This window comes from Sprattus sprattus (assembly GCF_963457725.1).
Source record: "Sprattus sprattus genome assembly, chromosome: 1".
Classification (NCBI taxonomy): Eukaryota; Metazoa; Chordata; class Actinopteri; order Clupeiformes; family Clupeidae; genus Sprattus; species Sprattus sprattus.
The window spans coordinates 19,654,934-19,674,497 of record NC_137920.1 but is presented as its reverse complement, the minus strand read 5'-3'; the positions used below and the strand labels follow the sequence as shown (position 1 = coordinate 19,674,497).

Genomic DNA, 19,564 nt, shown 5'->3' with positions numbered 1-19,564 from the left:
AGACAGGGAGAGGAAGAGGAGGAGACAGGGAGAGGAAGACAGGGAGGCAGGGAGACAGGGAGACAGGGAGAGGAAGGCAAGGAGGCAGGAAGATGAATACAGGGAGGCAGGGAGACAGGGTGAGGAAGGCAGGGAGACAGGAAGAGGAAGGCAAGGAGCTAGAGAGAGGAAGACATGGAGGCAGGAAGACAGTGAGAGGAAGAGGAGGAATGACACCAGTCCCTATCAGAGGATGGACACGTATTCTGTAGAGAGTTTCCATGGATTTAGAGGTTTTATGTGAAGACCTGATTGAGCGGGGTTGAAGATTTTACTGAGATGCTATGTTCAAGTGATGCTGTTACAAAAAACATATTTGCCTTGTTCTGTGTGAGTGTGTGTGTGTGTGTGTGTGAGTGTGTGTGTGTGTGTGTGTGTGTGTGTGTGTTTGCAAATGCGTGTGTATGTAAGAGAGAGAAGGCAGGTTTTTGAGGACTGTGAGAAACACCCGCAGGTCTTCTTATTAAGTGGTTCTCTGGAAATATTAGTGTTTGCGTGTGTGAGTGTATACGGAATGTGTGTGTGTGTGTGAGTGTGTTTGTGTGTCTGTAAGAGAAAGAGATGACAGGTTGTTGAGGACTGTGAGAAACACAAACAGGTCTTATAATTAAGTGGTTCTCTGGAAATATGTGTGTATGCGTGTGTGAGTGCTTACGGAATGTGTGTGTGTGTGTGTGTGTGAGTGTGTGTGTGTCTGTAAGAGAAAGAGATGGCAGGTTGTTGAGGAATGTGAGAAACATAGTCAGGTTATTTTATTAAGTGGTTCTCTGGAAATAGGTGTGTATGTATGTGTGAGTGCATGTGTGTGTGTGTGTGTGTTTGTGTGCCTGTAAGAGAAAGAGATAGCAGGTTGTTGAGGACTGTGAGAAAGACAATCAGGTCTTCACTGGAAGTGTGTGTGTTTGCATGTGTGAGAGTATGTGTGTTTGTGATTGTGTTTGTGTTTGTGTGTGTGTGTGCGTGTGTGTGTGTGTGTGTGTGTGTGTCTGTGTGTGTGTGCAAGAATGAATGTACATGGCGGTAAGTGTGTGTGTGTGTGTGCATATACATATGTTTCTACCCATGTTTTTACCAAAATGTGCCTGGAAAATTAAGTATCAAACCAACTCTTCCCATGAAAAATGCACTTAATTAGGTTTAAAAAGATCAGCAATCCAAAACTTCCTGAAAATCCTTCCCTCACCTCTTTCCCTCGCCTCATTCCCTCAAGTTCTTTTAACTGACTTAATGCATTCTACCTTTTTAACCTTTCACTTTTGCCCTGTTATCTGCTCTTAAGTGTGTGCTTTAGTCCAGTTAGTGGACTTAGACGACTAACTCCTCTTGTTCACTGGTTAGAGTGAGGTGAACACTTAACAGGATGGTTAAAGTCCATCTTTCTGATGTTAAACATCAGCATCAGCAGTCACTTCCTGATAATGAATATGGCCTTAATGATGTTTTTGGACACTTGAACATTATGATGAAGTCTATGTAAAAACACACCAAAAGTTATGTCTATTGTGTTACCAAGACTGAAATGTCTGTACTTGTTCTCCCAAAATGCCCTGGGTTGGGTATTTCTTCGCAAAGGAATCCAAGCAAACCAACTCAAAGAAAGTTTTTGCTTGAAAAGTGTGTGGGTATGAAGTATGTAGCAATCATGAACATATCATAAGCACACACACACACACACACACACACACACACACACACACATGCACAGAAGTACTCACACACAGACACACAGAGAAATATAATGTACAAACAGACATGGGAGTTGTTGTAAATTTGATCTTTTTTTAACTTTAACTTATTTTAACATTTCAGGCAAATATTTTAAAATTTCAGGGTGGTACACTAACTGCATTTGATGCTTTTTGTAGTATTTAAAATGTGCTTTTGTAGGCAAGCAATATTCCAAAAGGCTCTCTCTTGTCAGGAATGTTTAGACATGAGGCTGAAACCTGAGACTGTGAAACAATGACGGGTTTTTTTTTTTTTTTTTTTTTACTTCTTCAGCCGACGTTAAATTCCAGCGATTGAAGAAGCTCCACCAGTCTTGTGCTGTGGGTTTTCTGAGCAACACTGGAATTAGCTTTGACTATAGCGTGAAGCTGTCAGTAGGTAAGTAAGTGTTATCCTGTAGTGAGAGTAAAAGGTGGTGGGTCTACAACTGCAGTCGGCAAATCAGCTGTTTTTACCTTGGAAATCAGAGTGATATGTGATGTAGCTGATGAGAAATGTGATTGAATAAATCTAACCATTCTGCACCTTTCATGTTATTGTTAACATGGCTTGCTTATTCAAAGTTTATTCTGTCAAACCTGTTTTTGTATTTTGTATGTAAACTGTATTTGTACTGACCTGAAACATTTTCAGAATAGCCCCTTCATAAGAGCAGGATCTTGATTCACTCTTCCAGATACTGGCAGGTTATTTGGTTTCCCTAGGCTGTAGTTCCGATTAAGTGAAAACATCAAAACAGGCAAATTGGTGGATCCAAATGTTATTAAAAAACAAACTTATATGATGTAATTTCTTTGTCATCATCCAAAATAATGTTAAGTGTATGGGTATGTTTCCAAGTAGGCCACTGACTGGTCGATACGTGCAATGCTTTGACTGGGCAACGCAGCGTGTACTGAGTTGGCAGTGCGCCGTGTACTCAGCGGGCCACGCCGCGTATTGAGTGGGCCGGTCTGACAGTAACTCATGGGCTACTTTTCCCCCCCAGTCCGCCCCTGACTGTGTAGCTGTTGTATACTGGTGAGATTGTGGTGGACACTAAGCAGTTTAAACAGGGTGGTTGAAGTCCATCTTTCTAATCTTAAACACCAGCATATGTAGTCTCTTCCTGAGACTGAATACGACGCAAATAAACGAAATAAACGCACAAACGACGAAATAAACGCATGGCTGAAATTCATGCATTCTGTTAAACTAATCTGCACATTTCATTTTGGCAGCTTCCCCAGTCACAGATTACTCCAGTGGAGAAGAAGGCAACACTACGCAACAAAAAGCCTTTGCTAATTCGAACCATACCGGACCACATAATAAACACATCATAAACACACACAGAAACATACACATAATGTACAAACAGATATAGCAGTTATTTTAAATGTTACCTTTTTAACTTATTTGAAACATTTCAAGCATATGTTTTGTGGTAAATGTACTGTATTTGAGGCTGTTTGTAGTAATTCGAATGTAATTATGAATAAAGCAAAGTTCAAAAAGGCAAATCTAGAGCATAAGAGGTGTACAGTCTCTTGTCAGGAATGTTTAGACGTGAAGCTGAAACCTGAGACTATGGCAAAATTAAAAAAAAATTGCCAGTGATTAAACCAGCTGGTGTGCTATAGCTGGTGTAAACAAGCTGGTGTGTCTCAGTCCTTTTACTTAATGTTCAAATGATGTTCTCACATATTCATCAGATGGAATTATTGTGTCCTCAGGGACAGTTGAAGAGTGGCTAAGGGACGACCCTACACTAGGGTAAGGTGGATCATGGCATGAATGTTGATGACTGTTGATGAATTGTGCATTCATAGAGCTGTTGTATGCATTGTTGGGTGACTTACAGACTTCAGCATGTCTATAATGAGATAAAACAATGGCGTGTTCACAGTTCTTCTTTATTCTTCAGCTTTTCTTGTGTTATTGTTCACTGAAATCAACAGAAGTATAGTACAATATTCCCCTCTTACGATTCACCTTTGACACTGTCACCAGTTACTTGCAGAAAGGGAAGCGTTCACAGAAATCAGCAGAAAGTATAGTAAAATAGCGCCCTCTTCAGGTCACCTTTTAGATTCACCTGTCAAGTTCCTTGCAGGGAGTACTGCCCTCCAAAAGCTTGGAAACTCGATAATTCAAATTATGAAATGGGACTGTCAACTTATTCCACAAACACACACACACACACACACACTCTGTAATTTCCACATGAATACAGACCAATGAGAATTCTGGTGCTTAAAGGCGCTCAAGTGACAATCAAATCTACAAATACATTACAGGGCATTTTGTCATATTACTACCGAACATACTCTTACTGTAATAGAACCAGCAATGTTTGTGTTTCTTTAATTCACTTCAGGGAGGTAATACAGGTATGTATATGGGTCTTAGTGACAAACGAGGTAAGTTGATATAGTCAGTGGTCGCACACACACACCAACACACCCCCCCACACACACACGCACAGCTCCTGTTTGACAGTTCCATCAAGTGAACTAGTATACCGTTGTAACCATATGTGATTAGAATCGGTCATCAAACACGTATTCATCTAACCTACAATAAACACTCATGCAAGTGTCGCCTAACTTTGACGAACAACCCACTTCAAGCCAGGAATCCGAGGACACACAACAACAGAGACAGGAGGTTTTGGTTTTAGAAAAAATAATCACAATTTTATTATAATTCATAAAAGTTCCCTTGCTTTGCCAAGCAGGTTTAGCAGAGGGCCACAGGCCAATAGTGGTCACCTAGTAAAGCTGGGGTCTTTATAAATAGGGTGAAGGGGCACACAGCAAAAATGAAACAGCAACAAGGGCACAGCAAAAGGCACACTGGGCATCAAAGTCTAACCCACACACTAGCTTAGGAAAAGTATAGGCACTCCTTAACACCAATAGGCTACACACTAATAGCACACAGCACTTCAGTCTTTCCCTGTGCACATAAGGACCACCAAGCCTCTACCAGTCAATACCATCTGACCCGCTCCCACAGCTAACACCTGTCTAGGCAGGTAGGTAGGCACATAAAACAAAAAAAGAATATCCGTTCAGTCAGAGACCCTCCAGAACGAAGCAATAAAAAATAAGAAAAATCTGGCACATAGGACTAGGTCAGTCAAACTGAATCACCAGTCAACCTGGGTGTAAGGCCGGCGAAAAGTCCTCTTGCCTCAGCCGGACTTTTAGTTTGACGCCCGACCAGTGTCTTAGTTCACTCCTGGGTGGCCTGGTCTATTATTTTGACGCCTGTTTGCGTCTTTTGGCATGGGAATGATGTGGCTTCTCCAACTTGAATGACGTCACCATTGGGATTCCCGGGAACGTCAGTAGTTTGAGTTCGTGCTGCTTTTTAATCTGTAAACAACAAACAAGCAGTGAGCTCTCAATGCCCAACAACAACGACAGCCTACACCCTGCAATCGATCATTCAAACCAACGTTCCTTTGGATAGGTTTGAGAGCGCTGAACAATATATCTTCACAGATCGCTCCCTCGGGACCCAGGCGTTGTAGTCAGCGTTGTACCAGTCTGCGGCGGCAATGGTAGTGAAGATGATAGCAGTCGCGGGTCCCGTGGCCCGTGGCCTTGGCTCGGTCGTGGAATCCTTTCTCCCCTCTCCCGCATCTTCTTCTTCTTCTTCTTCTTCTCTGGTATTTTGTTGGCAGTTTGCAGACTTATGCATTACCGCCATCTGCTGGACTTAGGTATGATCCTAGTATCTTTAAGTGACTACCATTCTAAGCAAACGTAAATAAACAAATAAATAAAACAAAACAAAAAGAGAAATAAGTGAGAAAATAAAAAAGTCAATAGAAAATTCAAACCAAAATTAAATCCTGTTAGCTAAATGGGTGTTCTTTAAATAGCTGATGAGAGCGGTTTCTGTATTTTTGCATATGGGCTGAGTTAACATATTCAAAGTTACTTCTTTCTTTATCTTCTGTTTCATTTCATCTCTTTCCCTGGAGTATTTCCTGCAACTTATCAGAACATGTTCCACGCTCTCTACCTCTCCACAACTCAAGCACTCTCCAGAAGGATGTTTCCCTACTGTATATAGACCCTTATTTAAACCTGTATGTCCTATCCTTAATCTGATGATCCAAGTCTCCTCATGTCTCCTCATTTCGCTCTTTTTAACCCTGATTTCCTTCTGTATGTTATACAGATGTCTTCCTTTCTCTTCTTGATCCCATCTCTCCTGCCATATATTATTTACTTTGTTTTTGATAATTGCTTTGATTTCTGTTTTGCTTAATGAGATATGACACTCAACCTCCTCTGCTGTGACCCCTTCTTTAGCTAATTCGTCCGCCTTTTCATTACCCTCTATACCTTTATGGGCTGGAACCCATATAAATTCCACTGAAATATTTTGTTGTTTGATACAAAAAAATATCTGATTTATGTTATCCAAAATATCCTGCCTGCTTGAAGATTTGCCACTCTGTATACTACACAGTGCTGACAGAGTCAGTACATATTATCACCCTATCCTTTTTGGTTTCCTCTACCCATTTTAAAGCTAACAGGATTGCCACCATCTCCACTGAGAAGACTGCCAGGTGATCTGAAGTTCTTTTCTTGATCTTAATGTCATATTTTGGTATGAATACTCCTACCCCTGTTTGGCCATCTAAATCTTTTGACCCATCTGTGTATATCTGTACCAGATCCCCATACATCCTATCCAGGTATTGGTTGACATCCTCTCTGTTCTTAACCTTATCTTTGATCTCCATGTGTATTATTGGCCAACTGAAATGCCAAGGTGGAATTACAGGCATGCTGATCGTTTTGCTGCATGGGATGTTGTCTATCCCCATTTCCTTTGCCTGCTGATTCCCCTCCCATCCAAAACTATCAACTTTTTTGCGGACATATTCCCAACATTCCTCTCCCGCATCTCACCGCTGTAAGTATTTTTATATCACCTGTATTATGGCTCAGCCAATCTGTGCCAAGGCCACGTAACCCCACTGATTGCCTACAGCCGTGTCTTATTAGTTAATGCAATTTGAACATGCGATTAAAAACACAGGGTAGATATGGTGGCGTCCACAATAAATATTAAAACATATTATCCCCATTGTCAAAGAGCAGATAGCCCACAGAGTCCTCCAAACATCAATCAAAAGTTTTTCTTATTATTATAAAAAAGTGTCTCTTTGAACCCATGACAACACTTATATTAAGGTTACAAGAAAAAAAACAAAGAGTGGCTAAACAAGCATGACCTTTGCATGACCTTTTTAATGCTCCTAAACAATGACACTGTCACCTACTGGATGCTTGTGTTAGGACAGCCAGAAGCTTTCCATTTCTTGAAAGCTAGTTGTGTTGCAAACTTTTTTTTCATTTTTGAAAGCTGCCCAAAACCAAGTAATAAGATTACGCTCATGAGCACTCAGAGAAAAAGTAATAAATGCAAATCCTGTGGTTTTTCAAGTAGAGAATGACTATTGTAATTGTTATTTGCACGTTTACAGATCAGAATTTACAGTTGAAAACTTGAAAACTTGTGAATAATAACTGTGATTAGTGTTTCTGTGTTACAGTTTGCCGTTTACAAGAGCAAAGCATGCTCTGACAGTCTTTGTATTTAACCCTTGTATGGAATTCATTTTTTAGTTACACAGAAGGCATTGTGACCCACTCGATTTTTGGGTGTTTAATTCAGTACAATCAAACTATTTTTTTGGTAAAATACTCAACAGATGTTTACTTCATCCCAATTAGAACCCATATGAACAGCAAATATGGTTCATATTTGCCCTTTAGCTCTGTGATATGACATTTATGAATTTAAGTGCTACCCGTTTTTTTTTTTTTTTTTTTTTACAAAATCAAGAAAATCAATTCTAATGAAGATATCAGTGGACAAAATTAAACACATTTACAAATGAAGCAAGGGTTTTCATAACTATTTGATTCATGTGAATTTAATTTGAAAACAGGTCAGTTTACATATCTCAATATGGGTGGTTGGGGCACCAGCATTGTCCTCCTGAATCCTCCTGATGGTGGCTTCAGAGGCTGAGATTATTGGAACATGTTGTCTTCTCAGGGTTAAAAGGTTTCCCCAGTGTCTTTCCCAGTTCCAGGAGAACAAGGCTTATCCTCTGGAGCTTCCCTCTCTTCCGCTCCGGGTTCAGTGCCATCCAGGTGACAAAGGCGTTGTACGCCAAGATGTCCAATATGTAAAATAAAATCGGCAGTGGCCAGTGTAGGGTCCTCCTTTTGCAGCTGTAGGCAGACACCAGCTTGTCCATGTTGTCCACCCCACCTTTTGTGTCATTATAATCCATGATGATCTCTGGTTTTTGATGCTCCAGGCCAGAGATGCTCCCATCCGTGTGCAGTGTACTCATGAGTACAACATTCTTTCCTTTCTTTGGCACATAGGATACCAGGGATGTGTCAGCCGTGTACACAAATTTAGAAGAGTTGACAGGCCTGTTCTTTGTAGGCAGCAGTTGGGGTGGGAGCTCAGACCTGTTTTTACTTATTGTTCCCACCATGGTCAGCCCCTGTCCCAGCTTGTGGGATGTAAACAAAATAGCATGTGATGTTGTGTCCACTGAGTCCCTGAGACATGTCCAGGACAACTCTCATTCCTTGATTTTTCTCAGGGTGTCTTCATCAGGTTACCCGACGTAGACTTGTAAGTTCAAGCATATGAGGAAGTCGCATCACAGGCTGCCCAGATCTTTATACCTTATTTTGCAAGTTTACATGGTTTATAATGTCTAAAGGGGCAGGGGCCCCTAAATGGCATCAGCCAGAAACACAAAACTCTTACTCTAGCTTACTCACACACTCACTCAAAATCACACACATACCTAGCCTACATACAAACAGGGTCCACATACGCACAAACACACGCACACATTTGCAGGCACACTCTTGCAGGCACACTCACATGCACGCGCGGGGCAAACACACACACACGTGTGCGCGCACACGCACACACCAGTGACGTGCAGTGAGGTTCACAGCTGGTGAGGCACAGAAACCGGAAGTGATTACGTCATTCCGATCTCTAGTTGTTTAAAAAAAATTTAAATGTATACATCATACATGTATATATGCTTATGGTTTAAAAATTGTCATCTCACCAGAACTGAAAAAACTTTATGTTTTGTTGTCTTAATACTATTACTTTTAAACGATTATTATTACAAGAAGTTATGCGGCTCAATAGTTAACTGACTTTTACGACAGCTAAACGTACAATCGGTGTGGTAATTGAACTTTTACACCGTGTCAAATAAGATATTAATCGTTACAAAGAAGTGTATGTAGCCCTCCCACCAATGATATGGCTCATTTCAATTTGTCTAGGGAAAATATAACCATTTACACATCTCGGCAGTGATGGGCAGTAGCGTCACTACATTTGTCAGTAGCTTGGCAGTAACGTCGCTATTTACAAAACCAAGTAACTTTTCAGTAGCTAAGCTCTTTTATTGATCAAGTACCGCAGTAGCGTCCTCGAAAGCTAATTTATCCTGGACCTTTCTGATGTTTATTCATAACAGGCTTCCCTGCAGCCATTAAACACAAAAAATAAGCAGTACATCACTTTAGGCGAGACGAGATAAAATAGATAGATAGATATCGTCATTTCAAGTACACCAGACGCTGCTCATACATTTAAAATTAATTCTCCCCTAATTTTAAATGGGTAGTTTGCATGCAGATTCTAGACAACCGGATAACTAGAATGCTGTTGATATTTAGATACAGCTGAAGATGATGAAAGTTAAAAAGTGAAAAGTCCGTGCGACAAGTGAAACTAAATATGTTTTCAGATGCCTTCTTTGTAATCCAAAGAAAAAGTTCCTGTCATCGTCAATGACATCCAACACAAACATACGAACACACGAATTTCAACCGTTTTTATCTGACTGACAGTTGTGTTGATCCCTAAAATTGCATTGACTTGGCATGCAGTTTGTTTAACTGAAAGTAGCTTCTAATGTATCAAACTACTTTTGACAGGTTTATGTAACTTAGCTTGCTACTTTTTTTTTGCAACTCGGACACTTGAATTCGAAGTTGACATTTACATATTTATTTACACAACGTATTAACAAGCAAACAGTTAAACACCACAGACATAGCACACAATACCAAAATGTTCTACTGACCGGTATAATTTAAAGTTGGTGCACTGCACTCGCAAGCTCCTAATCCATTCACGGCTCCACTGCACCTAGCAGCCTTTAGCGAGGTTTGTGTTCTGCATGAATATGTCCCGTTGGAAAACATGAAACACTCCAATGCAATGTCAATACCTTCGGTCCCGTCGTTTGAAGCAAACATTTTAGCTCCGCCATTGGTCTCCCATTATTAATCATTTCACGTTTGGACTGCAAGTCCAATTTTGAGAACTGCTTCAGGTTAGCAATGCAATCTTCCATTTTCGCCGTCAAGGTCAAGTAGAAGTGTGTAGAAGAAGTCCAACGTCAGACTATACCCGAGAATTGCGCTCATGCTCGCCCCCTTCACTGAATCCGTGCTACTGCCTGCCTCAGTAGCAATATTTTTCAATGCATTTTGAGCTCAACTGCGCTTGCGCACGCATGCGTAAAACCCAGTTTGGAGTGATTGCGCAATCCCTACTGAGGCACTGGCTCAGCTGTCCATAGACAGCAATGCATTTGCCTCAGTCCACGGCACGTCTATGGCTGATCGCTGTCACTGGGAACCGGAAATGCTCAAATTCAGCGATTTTGATAATAAAAATGCTCGAAATGATCGGAATCATGCAGAAATGACACTCGTAACACAGATAACTAGAGAAATATGAATATATATTTTATAATACATAAATATATATGATTATTATAAAAAAAAAAAATAAAAAAAATATTTTTTTTTCTATGACTGCACGTCCCTGGCACACACTCACACACACACACACACACACACACACACACACACACACACACACACACACACACACACACACACACACACACACACTTACAGCAGACCCAGACTGGAGGAAAACAGACTTTAGGTACCATTTCCACACTTGTATCACCCGTGTCCAGTGGATCCGAATACCCTGTATGTAACACAAATGTGTAGGGGGTGTTACTGTGTCCGCTCAATGAAAATGTAGACTGATATCTGTTCTTTGCATAAAATGAGCCAAAGCCAATGAGTTTGAGTTTGAAAAAATTATTAGAAGTATTATTTTTGTTTTGATCAAAAATGAAAACGGGTCCCACAGACCTGAATACCATACAAGGGTTAAGACAATTCTACCTCCATAATCATATATTGTGTACTTACACCTCTTATTTAATACAGACATAGACATAAACACTCACACTGTTCTTTTTTAAAGCTGGCCAAGCCTGACCCCAAGCATCCCGTTTGTAGTGGACTTATAATATGGACCCCACAATGAAAGCATCCCTGAAGGAAATGATGAGGAAAACTCTAGACAACCTTGAGGACGACGAATTCAAGAGGTTTAAGCACAACCTTGGGGACAAGGAAAAAATCCCATGGAGAAAGCTAAAGAATGCCGACACAGATGACACTGTGGACTTGATGGTGCAGTGTTACAGCACCGGAGCTGGGGACGTCTTGTTGGACATCTTGAAAAAGATGGACCAGAACCAGTTGGCCAAGGACTTGGAGAAACATCTGGAAGAACGTAAGTGTGTAGTTCTCAGTCTCCGATGATGTCCCTGTGTATGTAGACACATATCTCTCTATCTCTCTCTCTTTGACTTTCTCTCTGCTTACTTTCACTGTGACTGTTTTCTGTCATTTATTCCCTCTGTCTTGTCTTCCCTCTGTCTGACTGAGTATATATCTGTCTCTTCGTTCTCTATTTATCTTTCTCTTTCATCTCTCTCATTCTGTCTATAACCCCCCCCCACACACACACACACCCCAACTCTCACTTTCCATTTTTATTCTTTTGCTCTTTCTTTCTCCTTGTCTCACTTTCCCTCACTTTCTCACTTTCAATCTCTCTCTTTGCTATCTGTCCCCCCCCCCCCCCTCCTCTCTTTCTAAGTGGGAGGCCAGCAGTGTTCCCCAGGTCTGGTCAATGGGGATGGTGGGGTCAAAGCGGACACCACTGCTAACTCCGGAGGGGCTTCAGCCATGCCACAGCAAGGAGGGGGTAAGAACCCAATACCAGCCATTTCACATTTATGTTCAGTGGCATATTTTTTTTCAACACACACACACACACACAATCAACACACACACATACTAACACACACGAAGATTACACAAATCTTGGTGTATTTATGATGTTTCTATGTAGGTGAGCCTTGGGGATTCATAACTGCTGAATAGGAAGAAGAAGAGAGGTTTCATTCAACGTTTTAGTGCATAAGATGTTAGAGAAGAGTTGGGTCTTCAGCTGCTTTGGGATTAATGCTAAAGAGCATGTGGAGCTGAGAAAGTCACCCCATCACAGTGGCACCATTGACAGCTTGAGACTTTTGGCTGACTGGTGTAGGGAGAGACCACCAGACTCTCTGCTCACTGGCAGCAGGCACTGGTGAAGATGGACTGTAGACCTGGGTGAGGGTGTTTAGATAGGAGGATGTTGTTGAGGGGGCGGCTATCAACAAGTGGAGCATCAGTGAAGAGAGATAAAGAGAGGTGTGACATGTACTTTATTGCTAATAAAAAAAATGGTATCACTATGGATGGGTTGCCATTCAGGAAATATGTCAGTACTGGTTTTGTACAAATGCATTGGTCCCTTTGTTCACTATATGGTTTGGTGGCTTGTATATTGCTTTACTGGTTTTGTTTCATACATATTGGTCATTAAGCACTTGAAAGAATGTGAACCTAGATAAATGTATTAGTGAGACTTGGAGATTGATACAGACATGTAAGTTTAAGTATAAGAATACATAAAGAAGAAAAAAGTAAGTTTATGCATGCAACATGTTTAAAACAGTGATGAAAATACAACTAAAAAAGTAACCACAGGAAAGGTGCAAGTAAAATGCTACACCGATGATTTATAGAAAGCAAAAATCTGAAAAATCATATTAAAGTAACAGTACATAGCAATTGTAATTTAGGTAAATTAGGGTAAGGATTAACAATTTTACCTTAAATTAACAGCTTAAAAAAAATGGGGATCTACAATGCAGTGTAATATGGAGAACTGCCTCTGTGCCATTGTTTATAAAAAAAAATCACATTACCCTCAAGTGGTGTTGGGCTTCAACCTGAAACTCAATGTGTACGTGGTATTGAGACAATTGCGAAAATTATTGTAGAAATCTTGGTCTTGGTCTAATTGAGAAAAAGTCTCTTGAGTGTTTTTCATTTATTTATGAGTTCTTGAATTCTCAACAAATAATTGTATGGTTCCAACAGACCTGTGGACCCCTGTGTAAGAAACATATTAACACAAATGAATCAGCATTCTTTATATATGAGCATATGAAAAATATCTTGCTGTGATGTATATGAATGCGTTTCTCACTAAGGTTAATGGGCTGTAATGTGATGTTTTCTGTCTCAGTGTCTGAAGTCCCAGCTTATATTCCTCAACCAGTGACCAGAAAAGAGTTCTTACAGTGTACGTTGGACATAAAGATGCATGCTATCACACACACACACACACACACACACACACACACACACACACACACACACACACACACACACACACACACACACACACACACACACACACACACACACACACACACACACACACCTAAATGCACACACAGGGATACACTCACATGCATAGAATCATGATCAAAGTAGCAAACCCACATACAAATTCACCTACATCCATGTAAACATGTATAACATCACATACAGCAGCACACAATTACATACAAACACACACACACACACACACACACACACACACACACACACACACACACACACACACACTCACACACACACACATACACACACACAAACACACACACACACATACACACACACAAACACACACACACACACACACACACACACACACACAGAGACACCAGACACACACACACACACACACACACACACACACAGACACACACACACACACACACACACACACACACATACACACACACACACACACACACACACACACACACACACACATTTATGCTTTTGAATATACAGCCACTGGGACATTGACATTTTCAGTGTCACTCATATATATAAAAAAGAATCAATGTACACACATGCATACACACACACACACACACACACACACACACACACACACACACAAATCAGCTTGGAGCCGGCTGGTTAGAGATAGACATGATGCATACAAAAATGATAGAGGATAAGGTGTGGAGAGAGTATTCAAGTATTCTAGGACATTTTAGCAGGTACACTGTCTGACAGAATATTAATAAGCACACTAAAGTTAAAGAAGGGACCGGAGTCAGAGTCATGTTTCTGGAGTTTGTATTTCAGCTGCTGCTCAGAGAAAGGCCTACCTGAACCCAGAATATGTTTGCATTTATACATTTCAGTCAGGTAGAATACAAAGAAGAGGGGAGGGCCACACCCTTTAGGTGACAGGAAGGGGGGAGACAGTGAGGGGTTCACCTATGGGGTGAGGGGTATGGGCCGCTGTTTGTAAAATGTTGCACGTTCTAAAATCCTGCTCAGTTTTGTTACATTTAGCATTATCATATGGGGGAAAAAAGCATGACAATATTCAAATGTCACTTTTTCAAACATTTAGAGAGAAATTCATGTGCATTTTACAAACAGCGCCTTTCGCACCTCTTCAGCAGGAGGTGAGAAGTATACTAAACACGATGCTGATTATTCGCGGCTGTATCACAGCGTGTATGGGCCCGATAATCCTAGTTTTCGTGCAGTGGAACGAAACACAGTGGTACCTCCTCTCCTGCTCTGTCTGTCATCACTGTAAGTCCCTCTGTCGTGGCATTCTGTCCCTTTGTCATGACAGCCTGTCCCTCTCCTCACTAAATACCGATCCATTGGTGCCTCTGACCAGCTAACTCGACGTTAGAACGAAATATTAGCTAAGGACAGTAGATAACTTCAGTCATTCACCAAAAGTATCGATTTTTCGACTAAACTTACAAAACAAAAGTACTCGTATGCTATGCTTAACTGCAGGTGCTTGTCGCACGAGACTAGGGCTGTCAAAATTGCTCAAAAATGACATTCGAATGTTCGTTTGGAAAAAAATCACGAATTCGAACTATTCGAATATCTGGTTGCCTATTTTACGCAGTTGCCGTCAATAATGCGAAAAAAAGCTGTCTCGGACTTTGCCGAGAACATTGCGTTACAGCAGCTTTCACCAACCAGACTACTAGCTCCCCTGCTCTACTTCGGATGCTTATTGAATGGCACAGCCTGTGTAAGTCCAGCTCAGAACAGTTGTGAATAAGAAAGAATAAATGTCCATGTCTGTTGTCTTGCACAGACAATCAATTGAAATCGCCAGGACCAAAAATGATGAACGTAGGCTATATGATTATGTAATGTAGTGCAACCGTGGCTAAACTGCTGGGTTATTCTCAATGAAAAAAAAAGCATTAGGCAATAAGAACGATCATCGCAAGCAGCACTGCTTCCTTACTTTAAAACGAGGGACATCGCGAACAGAGAGGCTCATTCACAAAGCAGATAGGCGCTTGTGCCGCGGGAGTGTTTTTTCACATTTGAATATTATCCCACTTCTGACACCATGTATTGACTTGTACTTTATCATAGAAAGTATTACACATATACTGCAAGTTCAGGAGTCTTTATTAAATCAACCGTCTTCCACTCTCACTCAGGTAGGCCTACGTTACACTAGTTTCCGGTTCTCGCATCATTTCACAATAAGAGTCCTGATAAGATCAGTACTAAACATTACATGAGGGACATCGCGAACAGACAGAGGCTCATTCACAAAGCAGATAGAGGCGCTTGTACCGCGGGAGTGTTTTTGCACATTCGAATATTAATTTCCACGTTCGAATTCGCGTTTTTGGATACCATTCGAACGAATATTCGAACTTCGAATATTCGTTGACAGCCCTACACGAGACGTAATAAATAAAATGCATATGGCGTGACGTTAGGAACGCAATGCATTAAAGGCACCCAGTGCAACTTTATGTAAACATTCAATGAAAAATAAACATTCTGAAGTTCCTAACGGAAAAATAAAGTACTTTGAATTGAATTGAATTGAATTGAATTGAATTGAATTGAATTGAATTGAATTGAATTGAATTGAATTGAATTGAATTGAATTGAATGAAAAATAAACATTCAATTTCTAGTCTTTATTACACGTAGTAAATTTCAATAACTCCATACCATTACATATCATCATTCAAGGAGCAAAGATGAGACGTCGTTGTGTGGTGAGAACTGATAGAAAATCGTAAACAACAACAATCGCCGGTGGGGAGAGGCCATTTTTCCATTGACTGGAAGCCTGCTGTATTTATTGTAGGTTACAAAAAAAAAAGAAAATGGCGGAGATTGTTGTTGTTATCGGTTTTCTATCAGTTCTCACCACACGACGACGTCTCATCTTTGCTCCTTAAATGTCGATATGTAATGGTATGGAGTTATTGAAACTTACTACGTTTAAAAAAGACTAGAAATTGAATGTTTATTTTTAAGCCTCGAAAGTTGCACTGGGTGCCTTTAACATCAGCAAAGCACAGGCTACCATAGGCTAGTAGGTGCAAGGCTACATTCTGTCAGCGTGAATCTCCTTTATATTATTTTGAACATATTTTTCTTATTTTAGATATTTTTCACGATATTCAAGAGTAATCTGGAAATGTGGTGAAATATCAAAGCAAATTTAAACAAAATAATGTTGCGGACCCCCTTCAATGCCGCCGCAGACCACCAGGGGGTCAGAATATGTGTCGGAATATGCAGTTTTAATGTGGACAGAAGGGCTAAACAGAGAAATATGTATGCGTATCTACATTTAGTGTGGGCCGGTCTTAGTTTGCTGTAACCTCGTGAACCAAAAGCTCTTATTCTAATTCTAACTCATCATCCATGGTGGCAGGAACACGCAGGCCCATTCTCACACGTCTTTTAGCGGCACGCTAATAACACTAGAGCGCAGGGTGCTGATTACGCGACAAGGTTCTTGTTTGATAAATACTACGCAAGCTGCGAAAAAACACACCATGCGCTATTTGCGTTTTGGCAAAAGCACTGATTACGCTGCGCTTGTAAATATTAGTAAATGAGGCCCTCAGTGTCTCTCATATCTACAAAGGAATCTCTTCACACAATCTGTATTTCTCTCTCTCTCTCTCTCTCTCTCTCTCTCTCTCTCTCTTTCTCTCCTTATGTCTCGCTCACACATATAAATACCTAAATTGTCCTGTCTTCTCCTCCATCAGACTCCTTTAACTTCACACTGGATCCAAACACAGCACACAGACAACTCCATCTGTCTAAGGGGAACAGGAGGATGGAGTGGGGAGCTGTGCTCCAGTCATATCCTTATCATCCAGAGAGATTTGATGTGCAGCCTCAGGTGTTGTGTAGAGAGGGTGTGTCTGGACGCTGCTACTGGGAGGTTGAGTGGAGTGTGGGGGTTAGCATGACAGTCTCATATAGAAGTATCAGCAGGAAAGGGGGTAATAAGTATGGGTATGATGTGAGTGGGTTTGGATGGAACAATCTGTCCTGGAGTCTGAGCGTCTACAACTGCAGCTCCATTTTCTGGCACAATAATAAACGGACTGATCTTCCTCTAGTGGGCAGCTCCAGAATTGGAGTGTATGTGGATCACAGGGCAGGAATTCTGGCCTTCTACAGCATCTCTGACATAATGACCCTAGTGCACAGAGTCCAGACCGCATTCACTGGCACGCTCTACCCTGGGTTTTGGTTATGGTGTCCTGGATCATCAATGATGCTGCTGTGACAGACATGTATAGATGCTGTTAGCACATGCATCTCACACATCACATCATTTGACACATCACTCACATGTAAGGAACAAGCGGCTGGGCCTGAGAATCTTCGATTTTGGGGACAACAACAGACTGAAGCCATTCCCCCATCTCTGGACCCCAGCTATTACAATATCTGTACCTCTAGACCTCTGCTGTAACACATGCAGTATCACCACAGCAGACATAGGACATTGTGTGTGAAAGGTTTTGATGAGCTCTGTGTTGCATAACCTCACTCTGCCAAGTGTTTAGTCCCTCTGTTATTGCATACACGTTCTGATATCTGGTTTTATATGACAACCACAATATTAAGTACCATACCACCAGTAAATCTTAATGAGAAAGTTATTATCCAACAATTGATAGCCAATTAAATGTGTTTCTGTATTTCTTGATAACTATCATTATAATGAGACCAGTATGTTTTAAAATGTTTTTTTGGTGCAAAGTGGTGAATAAACATTTTCAGTACAGTTTTAGACTGGAATTAAATGTTTCCTAATGTACTGTTATTTCTGGTAAGTGGATAAATAATTAAGTGAAATTCAACTGATTCCGTATTTCTTATATGATGTCATACAAACAACTCTCCCTCTCATTGTCATTCATCAGTCCTACACTTTATAAGGCATCCAAGGTAATAATTTCAGTCATAACATGTTACATTCATGGGCCCCTTTTCGGCGTAGTTCGCTAAGCGGTTTAACGAGCTAGATTCCAGGCAACAACAAAAAAAATGCCCCTCTTTTTGGTTCAGCGAAGCAACTTCCGATAAATAACCATGGTAACATATCACTTAGCACTAACCTAATCATTTCAGTCATACGCAAGACAACATGTTAAATTCCTGGTGCTACTGGGTTGGGACTTCTCACGATGGCCATACCTCTTAATGTCACATGAAAGTAATCATACCGAAACAACCTACACTGTGTGCTACTGTATAACACATCGGGGGACACCACACTGCTCAACAATACTTTACAACAACAACAAAGAGTCATCACACACAGACACACCGACTCCCACACGCTCAATAAACTCAAATGATCATCCAATGAAAGTACTGCTGTATCTCAACCCCAGAAACCCGAAATTGAATGGGTTGAATCAGGTGCTGTGTAGAGAGGTTGTATCTGTATGCTACTCCTGGGCTGTTGAGTGGAGTGGTTTGGTTGGTATCAGCAGTCTCATATGAAAGCAGCAGGAAAGGACAGGGTGATGAGTGAGTGTTTGGATGGAATGATCAGTCCTGGAGGCTGTTCTTCTTCAGATCCTGCTCCCTTTTTCAGATACAATAATAAACAGACCGAACTCCCTCTAGTGGCCAGATCTAGAATAGCTCTGTATGTGGAACACGGCAGGAACTCTGTGCAGGAGAGTCATTGAGTCAGAGACGCTGTAGAAGTTCAGAGTTCAGATCACATTCACTCACACACTCTACTCTGGGGTTTCTGATGGCTGGGTCATGGCTTAGACAGTCAGTCCTAATGACCCAGAGCATAGGTGAGAACACACACACACACACACACACACACACACACACACACACACACACACACACACACACACACACACACACACACACACACACACCACACACACACACACACACACACACACACACACACACACACACACACACACACACACACACACACACACAGTCAGCCCTTATGACCCAGAGCATAGGTGAGAATAGATGGAGCCAGTTGGGTTTACTTCTTTTCTCTTTTTTAATAATTGTATGGTTAAACTTGACCACATAACGTTTAATGATGTTTTCTGCTGTATAAATAAGCCTCTGCTGAAAGCCAATACCCTGATATCAATCACATATCTTAT

At 41.0% G+C, this 19,564-nt stretch overlaps 1 protein-coding gene across 1 annotated transcript in view; it reads left to right on the top strand.

The window, feature by feature from the left end:
• Positions 1-11,183: 11,183 nt before the first annotated feature.
• The window catches only part of LOC308368310 (NLR family CARD domain-containing protein 3-like), a gene marked incomplete at both ends in the record, with an annotated part of 47,352 nt that continues 38,971 nt past the window's right edge, over positions 11,184-19,564 (top strand). The window contains 1 exon segment of the mRNA XM_080842457.1: positions 11,184-11,451. Within this exon segment, the coding sequence (XP_080698583.1) occupies positions 11,184-11,451 (268 nt within the window).